Here is a 19,084-nt window from a genome sequence, read left to right on the forward strand (position 1 = left end):
GTGTGTGTGTGTGTGCGCGCGTGTTTGTGTGTGTGTGTGTGGGTATGACACACACGCACACACTTGAACCTGGCATAAACCCGAAGGATAATTCAACTTGGGGAAAATGCGAGGGATCACCGAAGTGATGCAGCTTTTGAGTATGAAATGCCCCAGTCACATATAAACACGGATGCTCAAGAATCTACAAGGTGATCCGGGGAGATCCGGGGACGTCCGGGGAGATCCGGGGACATCCGGGATTTTGGTATGATTGTACACACGGTATCAACACGGCAGCTACACGGATAAGGCCGGAAGAGCGCGGCGTCTACACGGACAAACACGGCATCTACACGGATCAACACGGCAGCTACACGGCAGCCACACGGATCACTCCGGATTGCTCTGCCAACACGGCAATCCCCGGATGACACCGGATGTTTTTGACCGTCAAAAGTTGCCGTGTTGGCCTCCCGGCGTCAACACGGATCTCTCCCCGGATCAGATCCGGGGTGGTCCGGGGTGATCCGGGATGTCTATGTGACTGGGGCATAACGAACGCAAACAGAGGGAAACTGACCAGTTTCCCTGTTTGCGTTTGTTAGATTACTAGATTAATGGTAACACTTGAAATCATTCAATGAAACAAATACACTTGCTCTTAGATAAACCATCACAATTAGATTGAAATCACTCAGAGTTTTACACTTATTGTGCACATATTATTACTAAATTATAACAATTACTATCAGCGGACATGTTATAGGAAGACGTTTCAGCTGTGTTGCAGAACGTCACTGATTGCTTTGTTCGCGCTACGAATCGTGTTTATTTTCTACCGTAGAGGGAGTTAGCTAAAAGCTGTCATCAATGCCTCCAAGTGACATTTTTGAGGGGTGGAGTTTGAGCGGATAAATCCTTTTGCAAATTCCAAGGAAGAAGTGAAATTAGTTGGTGTATTTCGATATAAAACACGAAAGACATTGAATTTTCGTTCATTTCATATAATTATTTAATATTGTATCTTTAACACATGTGTCTATGTAAACAGGTGAGAGAGTGAGACATTCAATCTGGCTCGATAATGCGATAATTATCGTAAGTACCGTAGATGGCGCTTGTCCAGAAACCGAATCAGTGTCTTATACAAATAACATATAATTATTTCTAAAATACGGCACTGAGCCGAATCCCATCCTACATGCAAGTGACTGAGAGTCACAGTGAAGGAAGCCATTCAACTACAATGTGGTGATGACGTCACATTATTTGAAAAGGCTTATCGATAGCCCTCTCAACACAATTCATCCCTAAATCAAAACTAGTCTTTTTTTGTAGAAAATATTATGTTATTCTTTCACAATCACGAAAATTATTTTTGCCTCCTACTGGTGGCTTCTTCAGACTGCGTCGTAGATGGCGGTATGACGCTGGACGTGTACTACAGTTGTGTTATGATCTCACGAAAGTACTCACTAAGGTACAAAATAATGTTCGTGATTGTGGAAGCTGAAGGAGAACATATTTCTATGAAATCACCATTCAGATGAACCACATTCAGGACAAAACCAATTTTGTTGTTCTATAAGATACTGTTTTTTATTATGCTGTATTTCTGTGAACCAATTGCATTAGCAAAACATCTTGTTGTTTTTGCTGTTTATGGAAAAATGGGAACCCTATTGAAAATGATTTGCTCCAATTCAAATTTGCTTTATTGAAACGATATTATAAACAGATCAGAAAATATAATTTTTTTAAACCTACGCTAATAAAATGTCTCCATGAGCGAGGTCGTACTTATAACTACCTCCATTGAGGAGCTCATAGTAAGAAGGAGAAGAAGAAGAAGAAGAAGAAGAAGAAGAAGAAGAAGAAGAAGAAGAAAAAGGTCTCCACGTGGGAGCTCATATACAGCAGAACAAATAAGTTATGAAATAGTCTTTAATGAGAGTTCATGTAATACCTATTTGCATCACCCAGACATGAGTGCTCTACACATGCGCGAGTGTCTACACCCACACATAGACCAAAACCAAATCAAACCAAACCATATAAAAAAGAAGAAGCAAAAACAAAACGACGACAACAACAGCAACATGAAATTCAATTAACATTTACCGCAGTTGGATTTGAAATCTACTATTTTTCCAAACAGAGTTTGACCTCAAGTTGACAGGCAAGTATTTTACCAAAATTACATTTGACCACAGGTAGGCAAGTCATACATATATATCTCATTGAGGAGATATTAAAGGACAAGATAATGTATGAATCAAATGTTATACATGTACCCCTAAAATAACGAATGAACGAACGAACAAAGAAACAAACAATAGTTTCTACACGTTATAACAAACTAAACATGATATTGTAGAAAATTGATTTTGAAGAAGAAAAATACAATATTTTCTCCGTTATAGAATTGTAAAAACCTTGAAAAACATCAATGTAGCTTAAAAAGAATGAATGAGTTGCTTCCGGAGTAACAGACCCCCACCAAACCATCCCCCACAAAAAAAAAAATCAATAAATAAAAATAAAAATAAAAAATAGAAAGAAAAAACGAAGCTGAAGTTAACAGCTAGTGGAATAAATTCGATTCTCACTTTTACATAACTTGAGGAAGACAAAGAATGCAAAGAGGGCCTATGCAATTTAGAATTTAGCCCCTGCAAGTCCTTCCCTGCACCTAGCTCTGAATGTGAAATACACAGCTATCCTCTGTAGGCAAATTCTATTCCCCTTGTTTATCTCGACATGGCAGTATAGCGACATAGCGCCATCAACGGTCTAAATCGCACTGACCTCTTCAACTAGTCAGAATTACCAGCGCGTCTACCTCACGTCTTTTTCGTCTCTTTCTCTTCCCTCTTCTCTCTCTTAATTTTAACACACGTACACACACACACACACACACACCCACACACACACACACACACACACACACACACACACACGCACACACACACGCCACAGACACCGTACACCATTTTCTCTTCTCTCTCTCTCTCTTTTGATACTTAACACCATTAAATAAAAAATATTTAAAAAATCTTTTTTGCCTAAAACTTCTAAAAATGTGGGGTTTTTTTTCCTGGTCGTCAATACTAAATACTGCAACCAAAGGAACAGCGTTGTGCATAGATATCTTTTAACTTTTTGCCAAAAAAAAAAAGTTTATGTCGTTTTCTTATGTTTTCTTTCCTCCCTCCATTTTTTCTTCTATATTTTGCTCTTGAAATTTCTCTATCTCCTTCGCTCCCTCTCTTTCTGAGGTAAAGAGGCACTTGACCCTTTCAAGGTCCGAACGGTCACTCATCCAGACTTTTCTTTTCCCTCAAAAAACCGGAGGAATATCAGACAAGTCGAAGCTAATTGTTTGTGTTCACAATACGACGACGCACTCTAGACCTCCAACGAAAAGTTTATTAGTTTGGCCCGAGGTTTCGCGAGTGATGATACCTGGATGGGGGTGTGTTTCATGTATACAAGAACGAAAAATCTACAGGCGGCGACGTTGCTCCGTTAAAATAATTATATGCACTTTTATAATCACATTTCAGGTGGGAGGGTAGACAAGCTGCACTAGACGACGCTGCACAGCAATACGAAGTTATAGCGCATTTTAGATATTATACACGTACCACACAAACGCATGTGTAATGTCCTCGGATTGTGTGCCCCCTACACTACAGCATATCATGTAAATGGCTATCGTTACTACAAAATGGGCTATAAATGCAATACAGTGCAATACAATACGAGGCAATACAATGCAATACAATACAATACAATACAATACAATACAATACGATACAATGCATTTGTTGTTGTTGTTGTTGTTGTTGTTTTTCTGCCTAGAATCTAACCTTTGCGATGACTTCGGTGCAATGTATATTTGAATAAGTCAATTTGTGTGACCAGAATCTTCTAAGGTGTTATGAAGTCAAAAAAAAACACCTAACATAAATTTCCAGTGGGAATTATGGGGCGAATAAGTTGCAACTTACAGATGAATATGTAGACCAACATCCCGAATCAACTGGCATTCTTCAGAAGAGGCCTTTATTAAATCTAATTTATTATTCTTCTTTTATCATTATTATTGTTATTATTCTTTCTTTTAATTATTCTTAGGCAAGTTGCCTAGTCTTGTTCGTTCAGCAAGTAGAGTTAGTAGTTATTGTTAATGAGGAGAGTGCAAACTACAAGGTCTGCCTTTTAGAAGTCCCTTCCATTTCTATATAATCAATTTTGATTCGATATCTATCATAAAGGTCACAGCTATCTGTCCACTGTAATTTAATTGATTACAATGTTAAGCCTACATTGATTTCGTGTAATTACGTGTATACAAATGTTTATTTGCAATATTGGAATTTGTTCGAAATGAAGTGAAATGAAATTGAAATTATAGTGTTATGAACAAGGCATGAGGCAAATTGTCCAAACATAGTAAAGCTAAATAAAGTTGCGTGCCCTGTCTTGAAAGCAAGTTAAAACGAAGAAACACGGAGTGTCAATATTGATACCGAAAAAAAAATATCTTACACCTAAATTCCAAGAATAATTGAATATGATTCATTGAGACACTGTGAGATAAACTTAAACAAGTTCCAAAGTAAAAAGCAACTCGAAATCTTACCAAAAATTAATCCAGCATTTCATACATGTGTTTTTTGGCATAACCATAGAAGCATGGAGCTGAAAGTCAGTCGTAGCTCCGTGATATCACCTTTTACATGTTCAGGTCGAGTAACAGTCCTGAGAAAAAGAAGTCTGTGACGTATACTGATTTAATCTTGATAAGTTAACAACCTTTGATAATTTTGAAAGAATAAATCAAAATAGATTCAAATTCACAATGACGTCACATTCCAGTTTTGAAAAAAGAAAGAAGAGCAGATAACACAGAAAAAAAATCAAATAACCGCAAGCGAGAATAATTTATATCATTATAGTTACAACGGTTGTCGCAGGAAATAATATGTTGGAGTAGCAGAAATATCATGCAGACGTTTGACCTTTCATATCACATCGTACACTAATTTTCACTCAACAACTGTCATACAAGCAGGGCACAACGATTGGTACGGTGAGAATTCCAGCCTAGCCAATCAGCGGATACGTTAGTTGCATTTACTGGAGACACTGAGGCGCAGAACGACCCATGCGATTGGTCCGCGCGGGTGCAGACGAACGGGCAGATAGACACCCCTCACAAGTTTGATTGATCGAAGACCCGAAGTCGGGCCTAAACATCGAGAGTTTGTCTAAACAAGTTTGAGTGAAGACCACCCAATCAGACCCTCTAAGTACTACAGAATGCTCAATGTACGGACAAAAGAGAGTGGAAGGAGGACTCTTAGGAGCGGGAGTGACAGTTGAGGTATTGCGATCGATCACTTTCGTGTCATTATGACTAATTAATTGTCACTTTTTGTCGCGGTCACATTGATTCAACGCAGAACATCCCAGCAAGTCGGTGGTGCACTCACACCTCCCCCCCCCCATCTCCTGTGGATGTGCCGTTATAACACTGAATGCTTTTCACACATAAAAGCAGTAAACACGATAACGGGTAGTAAAAAATAGATCAACTGCAAACTAATTCTGTTTACCACATACATTTGCCGCCGTCTGACATGCCGTGGAACATTTTTGTTAGCGCAGACTTCCATAATGACCGTATTGTGGCCTTCAATTAAAAAATCATCGTGTTAAAAAAAAAAACAACAACCATCACGTTTGAACGGAAGGTAGTGATAAAAGCCTTTTGAAGACAATCATTTTAATGGTAATAGCGACGAACCTTATGATTATTATGATACGATCACTTCCGATAGTAAAAAAGGAAAAAAAATAGAAATGTTATACGGAAATACCAGGAAATACAGAAATATTTCCTTCTAAAAGTCTTAGGAAATAAACAAAAAATAAGCAGACAACAGAATGACCGGGTAAACTGGAAAAATGATACATTGTGGTGGTCTTTTTTTCAATGATAAAAAGCAACAACTAAAAAGCAGAGTAAAACATAAAAATAATATACGAAGGACGACAATCGGGTGCTCAGAATTTTTGGCATATTTTGATGCTGCCCTCCCTCATCTGAATTCCTTGAGGTCGATAGAATCGTGCTGCGGCGCTATCCTCTGGGTCGAGGTCTAGTCAAGGGCAAGTCTGTGCCAAGGTCCACAGTTGTCTGCTTTTCAACCATTAGCGGACATCACTTCTTTCATATCGGCATCTCAAACGACGTTAGAACCTCTCCGTGATAGCCTGTTTTGTTTTGTTTCTTCGACGAATAAAGGAATTTTGATAATGGGTATGTAAAGACTGCAAAAACTAATTAAAAGTAATTCACTAGATGAATCGATGATTTAGGATCATTTTTTTTTCTTTGATTTGAATGGAGATCATAAGTATTCAACAGTGGTAATAACATATGGTTATTTCCGTCATAAATTGTCAATTTAATCAAAACTATCACAACCATTTTCGTTATCCTAATAATGTTATCATAATTATAGGCTTAACTTTATCATTCCTGTATAAACCAAACAATGATGAAAACCAAAACCGTTGTCAAATTCTACACCATAATCATCATAGCAACCTATATCATTGTCAATAATACCACAATCGTCAACATGGACACACTTTGTAGAGACGGTTATACTTAGATGTAGTTCAAGTCCAACTCACATTCCGCTTCGCCCCTCAAAGATATATGGAAATAAACAAAACGGTAGAGGTTTCATCACCATATGAATTGACATATTGACATTCTTTTTTAATATTCCTTTTATATTACCATGAACAATCATGTCAGTTATAAAGTATTCAAATTGTAAAAAGATAAGATTGGGTATAAAATAGTATTGACATGTTGTTTTTCGAGTGTTCCACGTTTTACAAGCTCCGCTTGTCAGTAGATCATTCTTTTTCATCGCTGTATTTACTTTTTGTCACCATTGCAAAGTATGCATTGCTTAGCAAAAAACAAAAACAAAAACAAAGCAAAAACAAAACAAATCAAAACAAACAAAACATTATTGTTGATAAAAGAGTAACTTATTTCCAACGTGTTTCATCTTTGACATGTCAACTACAATCATACTTCGATTCATTGTCAACAGAAATAAGATTGCACAAATGCAAATCAAAGAAAGATGATGCAGTTGTTCTCTTTGTGAATCTTTTTATGTAAAACTCTTCTCATTCTACATTCATTTTACAATTCAAGCAAAATCCACGCTTACAGCAAAACAATACCATATAATAACTAATTTTTCGGGCACACTTCGGAACAAAAACAAATTTTAAACATTTTTAGAAGCAGTGAGTGTTTGTAGGCGCATCTTAAAGATGTATGTTTGAAACAGCACATATGGCATTTTCTTATTTCTCAAATCTGATAGCAGCTTGAAATACAAGAATGGTACAAACTGAATTAAACACAACTAATGTGAAACTCTTATTGAATTAGTTCATTTCGGTATAGCTTGATACCAATACACATTTTCACTACCTCAAAGTGTTTTAGGCCTAGGTCACCTTCATTTCAAATGCGTGAACCAAAACAATCCTTTAGAAAAATGTTAAGTGGGGACACATCTATATCCCCCCAAAAGACCATTAGGAACACTTCTCAAAAACCAGGATTTTTTTTTTTCATTTCATTCAGAATAACATTGCATATAGAAGCTTGATAAAGCTATATACCTGATACATGACTCTGAAAGAAGAATTCCTGAGATTTAGATTTGATGCAGAAATATTGAGAATTCTTAGATTAAAAGAAAAGATGATTGATTCTAGTTAAGAATTGATTTCTTTCTTTAGATTTAGGAGAAATGACATGAAACAACAACAACAACAATAACAAACAGATAGAGTGTTTCCGGAATGCAGAGAAAAGATATGAAATGATTCATTGATTTAACTAATTTAAATGAAAACAAAATAGGAAGTTACATATAAACTGAACAAAGTTTTGTAGTTGTTGTTGTCAGTGTAATCCTTTCGTTTCATTAGAGAAGCTCAACGGGATTTTTTGAAACAATAGTTCAATATCAATAGTTTATTTATTTCCATCATGTTGACACAATCCAAAGTGATACATTTTTTTTTTCATTTCTCTTACACTCGTCCGATAAAGGATTTTTTTTTTCAATACAATATAAATTATACATAAAGATGTTTTGAAATATGGAGATAAATGAGCCAACAAAGTACCTCTTCATTAAAATTGAAATTTACATTATGAATTTTCACACATAACATTTGATAACTTTCAGTTGAGTCATCACCATGCTAGGCAAGTATATCACGAGAGGTATAGTACGCCAAGTATATTGCTATTTCAAGCCTTAAATAATAAAAGGAAAATTAAGTGGCAACAATTGGTGGTAAGAATAGAAAATATGCAAGAAAGTTATTAATTGTTTACTGACAGCAACAATATTGACTGCAGTATAGATTATCAGAAATTTTCATTAAATAAACTTTCAATTCCTCTTAGTTTCACAAGAGGTTTCTGTTACAATTGTCTTACAAAAAGCTTAAAATAATCTGAATCCCCCACCTCAACCAAAACTATACCATCCCTTTAACATAATTTTGACGGTTTCATAGACGTCGCGTTAGGATCGTCAGATCTCACTTGTATTATGTTTATATTTGCACGATCCATATCATTTATTTTAGATCAATTATTTGTTTTTTGTTTTTTTTATAAGGGTCTCAACTCTTGAAAATATACCACCTTCGACACGTTCAATCAGACAACTGCAATAAATAACATCGATGGCTCAAATACTTTGTATAAGATGGCAAGGTAAAGAAAAAAGAACGTATAGTCAATTTTGAAATGCAATCACCCTAAAATGGAACATATTGCGTAATCAAAAGTCCTAAACAAATCGTAGTCTCTATCATTTGCACTGAAGTTACGTTTGTAGTTATTTCTTTCTTTCTTTCTTTCTTTTTTTTTGTTATTAACGTTTCTTCAGGACATATTGCTGCAGCGGCGCAGACTAGTATACACAAAGCGCGCGCGTGACTCTGTGAAGAACCACCAGCTGCGCAGCTGAAGACCAAAGTACCAATTACGATGGGTCCAACCTTGGTATACAGCCCTATGTCATGTTCGACGTGTCATGTCCAATAAGACTACCTACTAGTGGAGACCAGACTATCATTAAAGGAGAAATCTGAGTTTTTTCTTGTTTTCTTTTTCAGAGTTAAGACGGAGATGTAAACATGTTATTTCTTTTCTTTTCTTTCCTTTTTTTTTTGCTAAGGAAATGCACCAAGTGACCTAGTTCTAATGGTTTTTTTTTTAGAGGGATTGCAAATATGTATATCGATCTTCACACATGCAGAAAATAATCCCCAGAAAAACATGTCTATATCTTGCGTTCATGTGTGCCTATCCTCCTGCCGATTGCTCTACTAGATGCCATAGATCATCGGTATTTCAAATTGTTCTGACCCTCATAGTCAGCACAGATTAATGAGGGATTAAGGATTTCTTGATACAAGTAAGATTTGACATCGCCAATTTGACCAATTTCCCCATCGTGAATTCAATCGTTACGTCGTCAATTAAGATGGAAGTGTGATTACAAATGCGAAGTTTTGTATTCTAATCTTTGTAAAGTTCCAGAGTAAGGACAATTTTTCTTGACGTTTGGAAAATTCACTCCTTTCTTTCGAGTCATATTTATCCTTTAATAGTGGAATCTAGACTGGCACGAGACTATTTGTTTCACCGAAGCTGCGTTATATAGGTACCATATGAAATCTGCGCAGATATCTCGTATTAGTGTCTCTTCCAATTGTGTTTTCAAGAGTGAGATAAAAAGAAAACATACGAAGGAAACGAGGCGAGGAAAAAAAGTTAAGAGAATCAAAACCAATATCTTGGTTCCACTTAGACTCGGTTCGTCCATCTTTATCTCATCAAGATTAAGATTGGCGTAATACTAGTGGAAGTTTTGCATTTCGAATGTTATATCTGTTTCGATATCCGTAAAATATTTCTCTAAAGAGTTTGAAGGCATTCCACTTGTTTCAAAGACAATAAGGCAACATGTTTAAAGCAACAATTGAGATTGATATTTTAATTCCTCAATGAAACATTAGATCTTTTATAGACACATTATATTCTTTTTCCAATAGTCCTGAAAGAATCCAATCAATAACGCGTTAATACTGTCATAAGATTAACCGACTTTTCCGCCGTGTAAAACAGCTAATAAAACGCAAGCAAACCTTTAATAGCAATGAAGAGTTCAGCGGGTATATGGTATCGTGTTTACCATATCTACTAATTTTTATTTAGTTTTATTTGTTTTGTACTGCAGGGTGGGCCTATTCAGTTATTTCTTAATAAATTGCTTTCCAAAGGCACCGTGCAGTAATAACAGACTATTCGGCATGATAATACATTATGTATACAACATACAGTTAAAGTACAAACACCGAGAGTGGATTAATGATAAATGAGTATATAGGTCCTATACGTAAATACATAGATATGCATGCATATAGAACTGTTACAAAGCAATGGAATCACTATAAAAGGCTTCGCACAGTTTTTTTTTTTTAATCCATAAAGGGATGTACATGTTTAAACACTACAGGGAGTGTATTAAACAAACTGGCTCCAACATAATATATGCAAAATAATTTCTTTTATATTTCTTCCTTGGGCGGGCGAGTTGAAGGGGGCATTTCAAAGAATAACGTGTATGGTAGGTGTCCAACCTACCGACCGGGTCCATAACGACCGGCCGCGCATTATAATGGCATTGCGCGTACAGAAAGAAAATGTACGCATGGGACTACGCGCAACGGTGTTCGATTATTCACTTGGCTACGCTACCGAGTAAATGTGGCGAAAACAACTAAGTATTCCCTCTAAATTACCGAAATTTATCAAAATCGAATAAGGTTTATCGTGTAACTAACGTTACATATATTATAACTAGGCCTACCTTTGCTGACTCGTTGTTAGATGTAGAGTATCCTTCCGTAATAAATTTGACGATTTTGACCGCAAAATTGTCACCGCCGCTTGTACGATCGAGCACACACGTTACACATACACATGACATAAACATTTTGTCGCCCGCTACGACCGTACGAGTTGATGCAGAAACGAGAAATGAATGTGAAAAAACAAACCGACTCATCTAATTTATTTCAATTACGATGAAAAGTTTCCTTATGAAAATCAATTCAAATTCATCAAACGGTCCTTCAAAAGTAATATCGAAGGATTCAAAATATATTCAAATATTATTGGGAAAAAAATGACGGCTAGAAAAAAACAGCGGCCTGTCGAAAAAACGCATTTAAGTGCCCTTTATACGTATTCTCAGGGTGGTCGGTGGAAATGAGCAGGGCAAGTGAGTGCGGAAAAAATGACACCCCACGCGTTCGAAGCCGCCATCTAAGAGCGCGTACCTCAGATCGCATTTTCAGTGCGCGCTTGTGAATACGGAGTATTTTCTCCACACGTGAGTAAAATTTCAGGCCAATTGTGAGATTTTTCACGTTTCTATTGATAGAAAAACGTTAGGTGTCCGGTATTATGGACACCCAACCATACTATGATTTACAGTTCGTTTACATATCAGTGATTCTGAGTGGGTCGGTGCTAGATTATTTTGTGTTTTAAAAACAAGAACACAATATTAGTATTTCACACGTTGTTCAACTTATTGCCATTTCCAGCGTTAGTATCAAGGAATCTTTTCAGATCAGAACATGTATTTGATTTGTTTCTGCAACTGTTTAAATGGTACTTGGGAGGTGAAAAGGAATGGATAAGAAAACATTAAGACAATCATCTTTTAACTCTGGGAAATCAACGTGGAAATACGAAGCAATAGACTAAATGGACATCAACAGACACTTTAAAGGTATATTTACCATTGGGAGCAGTGCTTCTGTTTTAAAAAATGTTCGAGTTATCACATTTGATGTACATGTGTAGGTCAGTTGTATCACAAAACATCCTACAGACACACATTTAGCAATAAAGCTTCAACAAATGTAAGGAGATATCATTATAATTTTCTCAATAAATGCCCTAACTGACTATTAATATATTTGTATGTATGTATGTATATATATATATGTGTTTTGTTCGTTTTCTCTTTTCGCTTCCTTTTTTTTTTGGGGGGGGGGGGGGGGAGTGTGGATGCATCTCACCCTCATACTGGATACGAAGTACGTGATGGGAAGTCTAACCAAACAGGAATGGTAGCAATCAAAGATTCCTGCCTTCAGTTGAATGCCGAACTTTTCTTTGACTTCCGGTAATTTCTCGTACCTCTGACATAAAAAAAAGAGCCTTAGCCAATTGCCAGTTGTTTGCTGGATTAAAGACACGCTTACAGAGCAAAAGCGGAGGCATTTGCTTATCGAATGTGCCTGCAAACCGTCCGATGATGAGAGAGCCCTATTCGCTTTCTATTATCCGAAGTGTCAATTACTTATCTGGCAGAATGAAGTTGATGAGTTTTATTGGATGATCACCTCGTGTTATGCACCAATTAGATTGTTTAGACACGGACTGGTATTTCGCTTCGCCCCTGCGTCGAAAGCAAACAGCGAGAGGGAAGAACCATGGCTGTATGAGAAAGATAGACGGAGCAAGAGAGAGGGGGAAGAGAGGGAGAGAGGGGAATAGAAGATGTTTTACGATTCGCCGGGTACCAGCGAAAACTTTGCTCCCCGCGTCTTTTGTTTGAACTAGATGCCACCCCGCCGCGCGAGCCAATAGCATTGCACGGTGAGACGTCATCCCCGCATCTCTCCACCCCTCCGGAGGATTGTTAGCCTAATCGCCGGTCCGAGAGCTGTCAATCTTCCAGTCCGCTTGTCAGTTTAAGTGGTGATTATCCGACCAAGAATAATGGATATTGTCAAATACGCCCTCCCCCTCCAATGCACTCGTGCGTTCTACTTCAGGCAAGAAGAAGGAAAAAGAAGGAGGGGAGGGCTGTGTTGGTCGTGGTGGCGGTGGTGGAGGAGGGGGGGGGGGGCTGGTAGGTAACTCTGGTTAAGAGCTTTGGAGGAGGGAGAAGAAGAGAGAGCAGCAGAGTAGGGTAGAGCACGGAGAGATTTTTTGGTAGAGAACTTTGACTTGAGGAGCTGGGTGAGAGCATAGGGAGGATCCGCGCTGAACCGCAGGTATTGACTAATAGGAATAGCGCGATAAGGGCAGATTGCTTCTATGATTGACAGCTGCCGTAAGAAGACCACCACGGTCTTCCTACCTCTCCTGCTTGAACCCCGAGGGTCAAGAGAGTGGTGTCGTTATATATAATAATATATCTGGTCAAGACATTCCTTGCAATAGGCCATTCCGCGTTTCGCAGTTTACCAAGTGGGGTTTGAAAGAGCACCAGCTCCACCAGCTCTCTCTTTTCGTCGAATAGGAAATAAACTTTTGCTCTCTGTTTTGCCACTGATACCGGCTGAGCTGTAGCACTCAAGGAGATATACTGTGGTCTGGTTTCGAGTTCATCTTGCTTCTTTTCTCTCCCAGTGTAATTATTTTTAGAATCATACCTAGGTTAGAAATGTGATTTTACGCTTTCGGATAAGATACGGCAATACGAGTTGTAAAGCACTCCAGAAAAAAGTAAAAGTAGGGTATAAACTTTCATCGCCACGGAGGATCCAGTGAATTATTCAAAGATGGAGGAACACAGCCGGAAATTATGCAGCAAGGGTGATGAACAGCAGAGTCACGGGACTTCAAACAAGCTGACTTCGTTTTCGATTCAAGACATCCTCGGGAAGGGAAGAGGCATGTCGCCGAAGGTCCCCATGGATTTATCCTCACCACATGCATCATCACCAGTGAAGCTGCAGGTTTCCGCGACTTCGCGTTTGGACATTACCCGACCTCATACCCACCGGCACGATCACCTCCACCCTCATCATCATCAGCAGGGTCCCCACCGGCATCCTAGTCTCCAACGCCATCCAATGCGGCACCATCTCCAGCGTCATCAACATCCGTATCATATCTACGCTCCGGACAGATTCTCGGTGAAGGAAGAATTGTCGGGCAGGAAAGACAGCAAGGACGTTAAAGAGATGTACGAAGTGGCTCTAAGAGACGGAGTCGTGAGCAACGCTATGCTCCGACATCACGCGTCGTCGCACTCACATCGCCATCGTCGCCCAACGCGCGACCGCGACGATGACCCCGTCGACATCGTCGAGAATATCTTTCACGTGAAGAGGGAACCGCTCCCCGATAGAACCTCGTCATCCCCGGATGTCGACGTGGATGTCGACGTGGACATTGATGCTCAGAGTGTGCATGGAAACGATATCGAGGAGGACGACGAAGATGAAGCAAGGAGTCGAACGTCCCCGTCTCACTGTTCATCGCCAATTGCCTCCGGTAAGTTCGTAATCATATCCATATCATTTAACATAGAAGCTGTCAAAAATGGAAAAAAAAAAACCTTTAACTCTCTGCAAGCCGCATTAAAATGTTGTCCATAGGTTAATGTGTGAAATTTGAGCATATTTGGATCAATGGCACAGAAAGGATTAAAGCTCACTTTCTTCTGTGACTCTCCGTCTCATCTTTCAATAAGACTTAAACAGTTGGGATACCAATAAAGTTGATTTGTAAGCAACGATAGTAACTCATGTTAATTGTAACTCCATTGAATTTATTCATCACTTTCATAATTTAGTTACATTTATGTTAACACGTTACGATTAACCCTGTCAACAGCCTAGGACGGATTGATTATCATTTGTAATAATCTTGAACATGAGACGTTTTAGTTCCTCTGGAGTTAGCACCGCATTTCACAACTTCAAAGGTTAAAGCACAACTCAAAACAGCCATCAAAATGTCTTTTGTTTTGCTTTTATGGCTGCAACATTACTATTAAAAGTCATTTATGCAGTTTATGTGTACATTCCTAGAAACACTTACATCTGGTATGTCTGAAATCGCCTTTTATTTGCTTTTTTTTCATGACTCCATTCAATGACTTTCACAAGGATAGCGATATCTCATTGTTCAGATTAATCTCAAATACACCATGAACTGTTCAATGCGATCTTCATCCAAAACTTGCCAATCACAACAGCGCACGCACACAGAAAGGGTTGAAATTGTGTGCAGGAAGCACATTCTCCTGTATAAAGCCTAGCGCCTACTGATTCTAAGGTACAAAAGTCAAACATAGAACAACTGATGGAAATAGAATTGTGTTGGACAAAATAAAACAAGGAACAAAGACTGCTTTTGAGATGCAAGCATTTCTGTTGCTCTTAGTGGGGTAGTGTGACCACCATATGAGTGCGACTTAATCCAAATCAAGTCGGAACACGTGCCTGAAGTACGTTTCATTCATTTTTATCTATATCAAAATTAAACGGACGTACACAGTGTGGAGAATTAACTTTTGTTACTTTGTTTAACACAGTCAATGCTATAAATATGACTTTAATGTATTTGAGATCAAAATGAGCGCTATCTCCGTCCATCAAATATGTGAAGTAAAATTACCTCGAAACAACGATTCACAATTAAGACTTTGTATTGAGTGAGATACGTCCCTCATACAATGCTTGTTTTGTCATTCAAATTTAGTTATATACATATATTATAAACATATTATTAGAAAAGATCTTATCCCTTGAGTTTGCATGATTTTAAAAGTCATATCATGTCTCTGTAATGAAGAAACGGGTATATAGTTTCTATCGGCATTTTTTTTTTAAATTGAAAACGATCCCCTGTACCGGAATATAAGCGAAAGTTTCATGTGAAAATGCGTTCAACTATCCTCGTCTGGTATTCGCTTATCCAGCAATATGATCCTAGTTTAACAAGAATGAGAAGAAGACCAACCTTGCAATTACTCCATTTCTAAATCAAGCATCCTTAAAAGCAAACAGACCTGAAATTGCAGACTGCTTCATCTGTGTTGACTCTACATTTGTGTTTGAACACTCCATAACACAGCAGACGCCATTAATTAGGATGTACTCCAAGTCCACTGATTCTTTTCCATGTCGTGTGTGAAACGGGCCCAATTTTACCATAAAACTTGTTGCCTGCGTGCTGCATAAAAATCAAGACAGGCTTTGTTTTCTCGAATCTATCTGATCTATCAATGAATAATTATAAGTTTGAATTACTGATGAAGCTCCATCCGTCGAAATTAAGAAATATCAGAGCTAATATAGGTAGAAGGACAACATTGTCTCTTGTCTTCAGCTTGAGTTTATTGGTTTGCCTGTAATAACAATGGTGCGCAAAGCAGGCAGACACTAAATACACGTGGTTAAAATCATAACACACAGCAATAGGCATTAGCCTCTGTGTCTGTTAACTAAACGGGAACCATAATACATCTCTGCCAAATTTTGGGGGTATTATTATTATTTGCCTCTCGAGTTATTGAGAATAAGATAATGAACACACTTGTTACATCTGTCTCATCGATGAATTAATTGATTATAATTATGAACTACATCTAAGATCTGACAACGTATCAGTTCTGTATCTTCCAATCAAAGACAAACGTGCAAACACACGTTTGCACTGCACGATAAATATGTGTTCGATTGCCTTTTACACATGAGATGGCGTGCAGGGAAATACTGAATGACAGTACATGGCATCGTACCGTTTTTTTCCGTCTACTTGATAAAAACAGTGCTTAGGTTAATCATAAAATGTAGTGATTGTTGGTAAGCGTTTTTTCCCAAAAAAGGTTCTCTGGCCGTATTTGATGGAAGTGGTTTGATATTAATTGATGTAGAATTTGAAAGCAAAAACCACCCCTGCCGATAGCACAAACATCATGCCGCGAAGCTGGGGCGAAGCCATGGGAGCGCCGCCCGGTGGCGTCGGGTAACCTGCGCCGAATTGCCGAATCGCTTGTCTTCATGGGGAAATCTTTGACCACCGAACACAGATCCATTGAATATAGAGGGAAGAATGTTGACCCGATGCCAAAAGGCAAAGTCTTATGTCAGCTGAACGAATTGACATAATGGTATAAGGTTTAAGTTATTGACATCTGCGCTGTAAAATAAGAATGCAACGTGAAGATAATCTCGCGATCACTCATGTAAGGTCACGCTTAAAAAAAAAATGCGTTCTTTTTACTATCGGAGATAACTCAAACTTCTGTTTCACTTATACAAAAAAAAAAAGGTTTTAGGACTCTTTATTATCGATCAAATACACATGTCCCTCACAAACATTCAAACTGCATGCACAAAGCTCTTGAGCAGGCGAAGCTACGGAGTTCAGCATTTGCATTCAAGCGGGTGAATGCATGTCTCTTAAAAACTCGATAACAAGTTCGTCATTTAGTTTCCTTTCATGGGATTGTATGTATAATTTTAATCGTATTTCCGTGCAAATTTCAAGACTGTCTTATTTCTCATCAAATAATTTAGTTTCTTTATTGACCCTCTTCAAACATGCAGCCATCGACAACGAGTCACGATACGAGGATGAGCTGCACGCGCCGTCATCGAAGACGAGGAAGAAACGATCTCGCGCCGCTTTCTCTCACGCCCAAGTCTTCGAGCTCGAGCGGAGGTTCAGTCACCAGCGCTACCTATCTGGCCCCGAACGCGCCGACCTGGCGGCTGCTCTGAAACTCACGGAGCAGCAGGTCAAGATCTGGTTCCAGAACCGCCGCTACAAGACCAAACGGAAGCAGATGGCGGCAGAGATGATGTCCCCTCTGCCAGCCAAGAAGGTAGCCGTCAAAGTTCTCTTCAAGGATAGCCACCACCTCCCCATCCCTCTCCCTCACCACGCGACCGGCTTCCCGCCGCCGAGTGGAGTCGAACATCTCCTGCCCGCCACGTTCGCTCATCTCTACCCGCAACTCGCCGCGTATCACCACTCCAATCCACTGTACCACTACCCAAGCGCGCTTCACGGCGTTTTGTACGGACACTGAGGCAACCACAATGGAAATCAATTCCCTGTCCCGCGAGTGTAAAGAGGAAGGACATTTCACTCTCCATGGCGCGCTCTCCTCATAACTCTTCACACTTGAAAATCACAGTGACAGATACCACCGTAAGAGCCGCAATGAAGCAACCCTGCTTGTTAGTAAACCTATAACAATATTACTGTTTCAACTGGTATGCCGAGTTATGTACAATACTATGATATTATTGATTCTGCAGATGACCCGAGATGTGCTATATGACTTTTACTATCTCTGCGTTACATTCTTCATCGTACACACTTTGCTCACGTATCGTCTTCTTGTCACCACAACTTGAGATGTACATTGAAAAATATGAAAAGGATTTTCCAAGAAGAGAGAGGAGGTGATGACGTCATTTTTGCGAATCAACGCAAGTTTTTCATGAGCAAGAAATGAATGATTGTTTTGGTTAAACACAAAATGTGGCTCGTGCCCCCCAAAATATTTCCAAGAACCACTTGAGTCACTTCCTTTGATTTTAAAAGATGTTATGAGCTCTCATCCACGTCTCAGTACGGCTGTCGTGAAGAGAAATTACCTTTTCTCACCCATTGGCAAATTCGTTCCAAAAGCACTCATGATATTGATACAAGAGCAAACGAGAAATTCATACAAAAATACAGTACAAATACGTATATCTTAAAAGCGACTAGCACACCCAAGGCGCTTTGTATCTTTTTGAATTTTAGATGGACTGATTTGTTCCAGTGTGTATAGTCAACTACCACGGGTAGTTTTTGCGTGGGTGACAAATGGCGTTTTCCAGCGGATAGGGCTCTTTTAAACAGAATTTAAGGTCGGGGTGGGGGGGGGGGCATTGATCTCTCCTGGAAATCTAAACTTAAACAAAATATAAACATCTTCCATCCTTCAGGTATTTTCCCTATATTTCTGCGATTTTCATTTTAGGAGAACTCTTCGTGTGTGTGATGACCTTCTCCATTCATGTTTTAACCTGTTATCTTGTTTTGTTGCATGGGGAATTTTCACTCAGACTGATCTGCTAATCAAGACGTTGCATAAACTGCCCTACATTTCGTGCTCCTCATATTTTCACATAAAAGTCTCTATAA

At 38.7% G+C, this 19,084-nt stretch overlaps 1 protein-coding gene across 1 annotated transcript; it reads left to right on the forward strand.

Annotated features, from left to right (window-relative positions):
- The first annotated feature begins 14,096 nt into the window (after positions 1 to 14,096).
- Positions 14,097 to 18,200, forward strand: LOC139736566 (uncharacterized). The gene is made up of 2 exons (XM_071647314.1): positions 14,097 to 14,425; positions 17,491 to 18,200. The coding sequence occupies exons 1-2, from the start codon at positions 14,113 to 14,115 to the stop codon at positions 17,973 to 17,975; spliced, it is 798 nt and encodes a 265-aa protein (XP_071503415.1). The 5' UTR covers positions 14,097 to 14,112; the 3' UTR covers positions 17,976 to 18,200.
- Positions 18,201 to 19,084: the final 884 nt, after the last annotated feature.

The sequence above is a fragment of the Diadema antillarum genome, unplaced genomic scaffold, assembly GCF_040938485.1.
Source record: "Diadema antillarum isolate AM-2024a unplaced genomic scaffold, OU_Dant_1.0 seq00000653_RagTag, whole genome shotgun sequence".
Classification (NCBI taxonomy): domain Eukaryota; kingdom Metazoa; phylum Echinodermata; class Echinoidea; order Diadematoida; family Diadematidae; genus Diadema; species Diadema antillarum.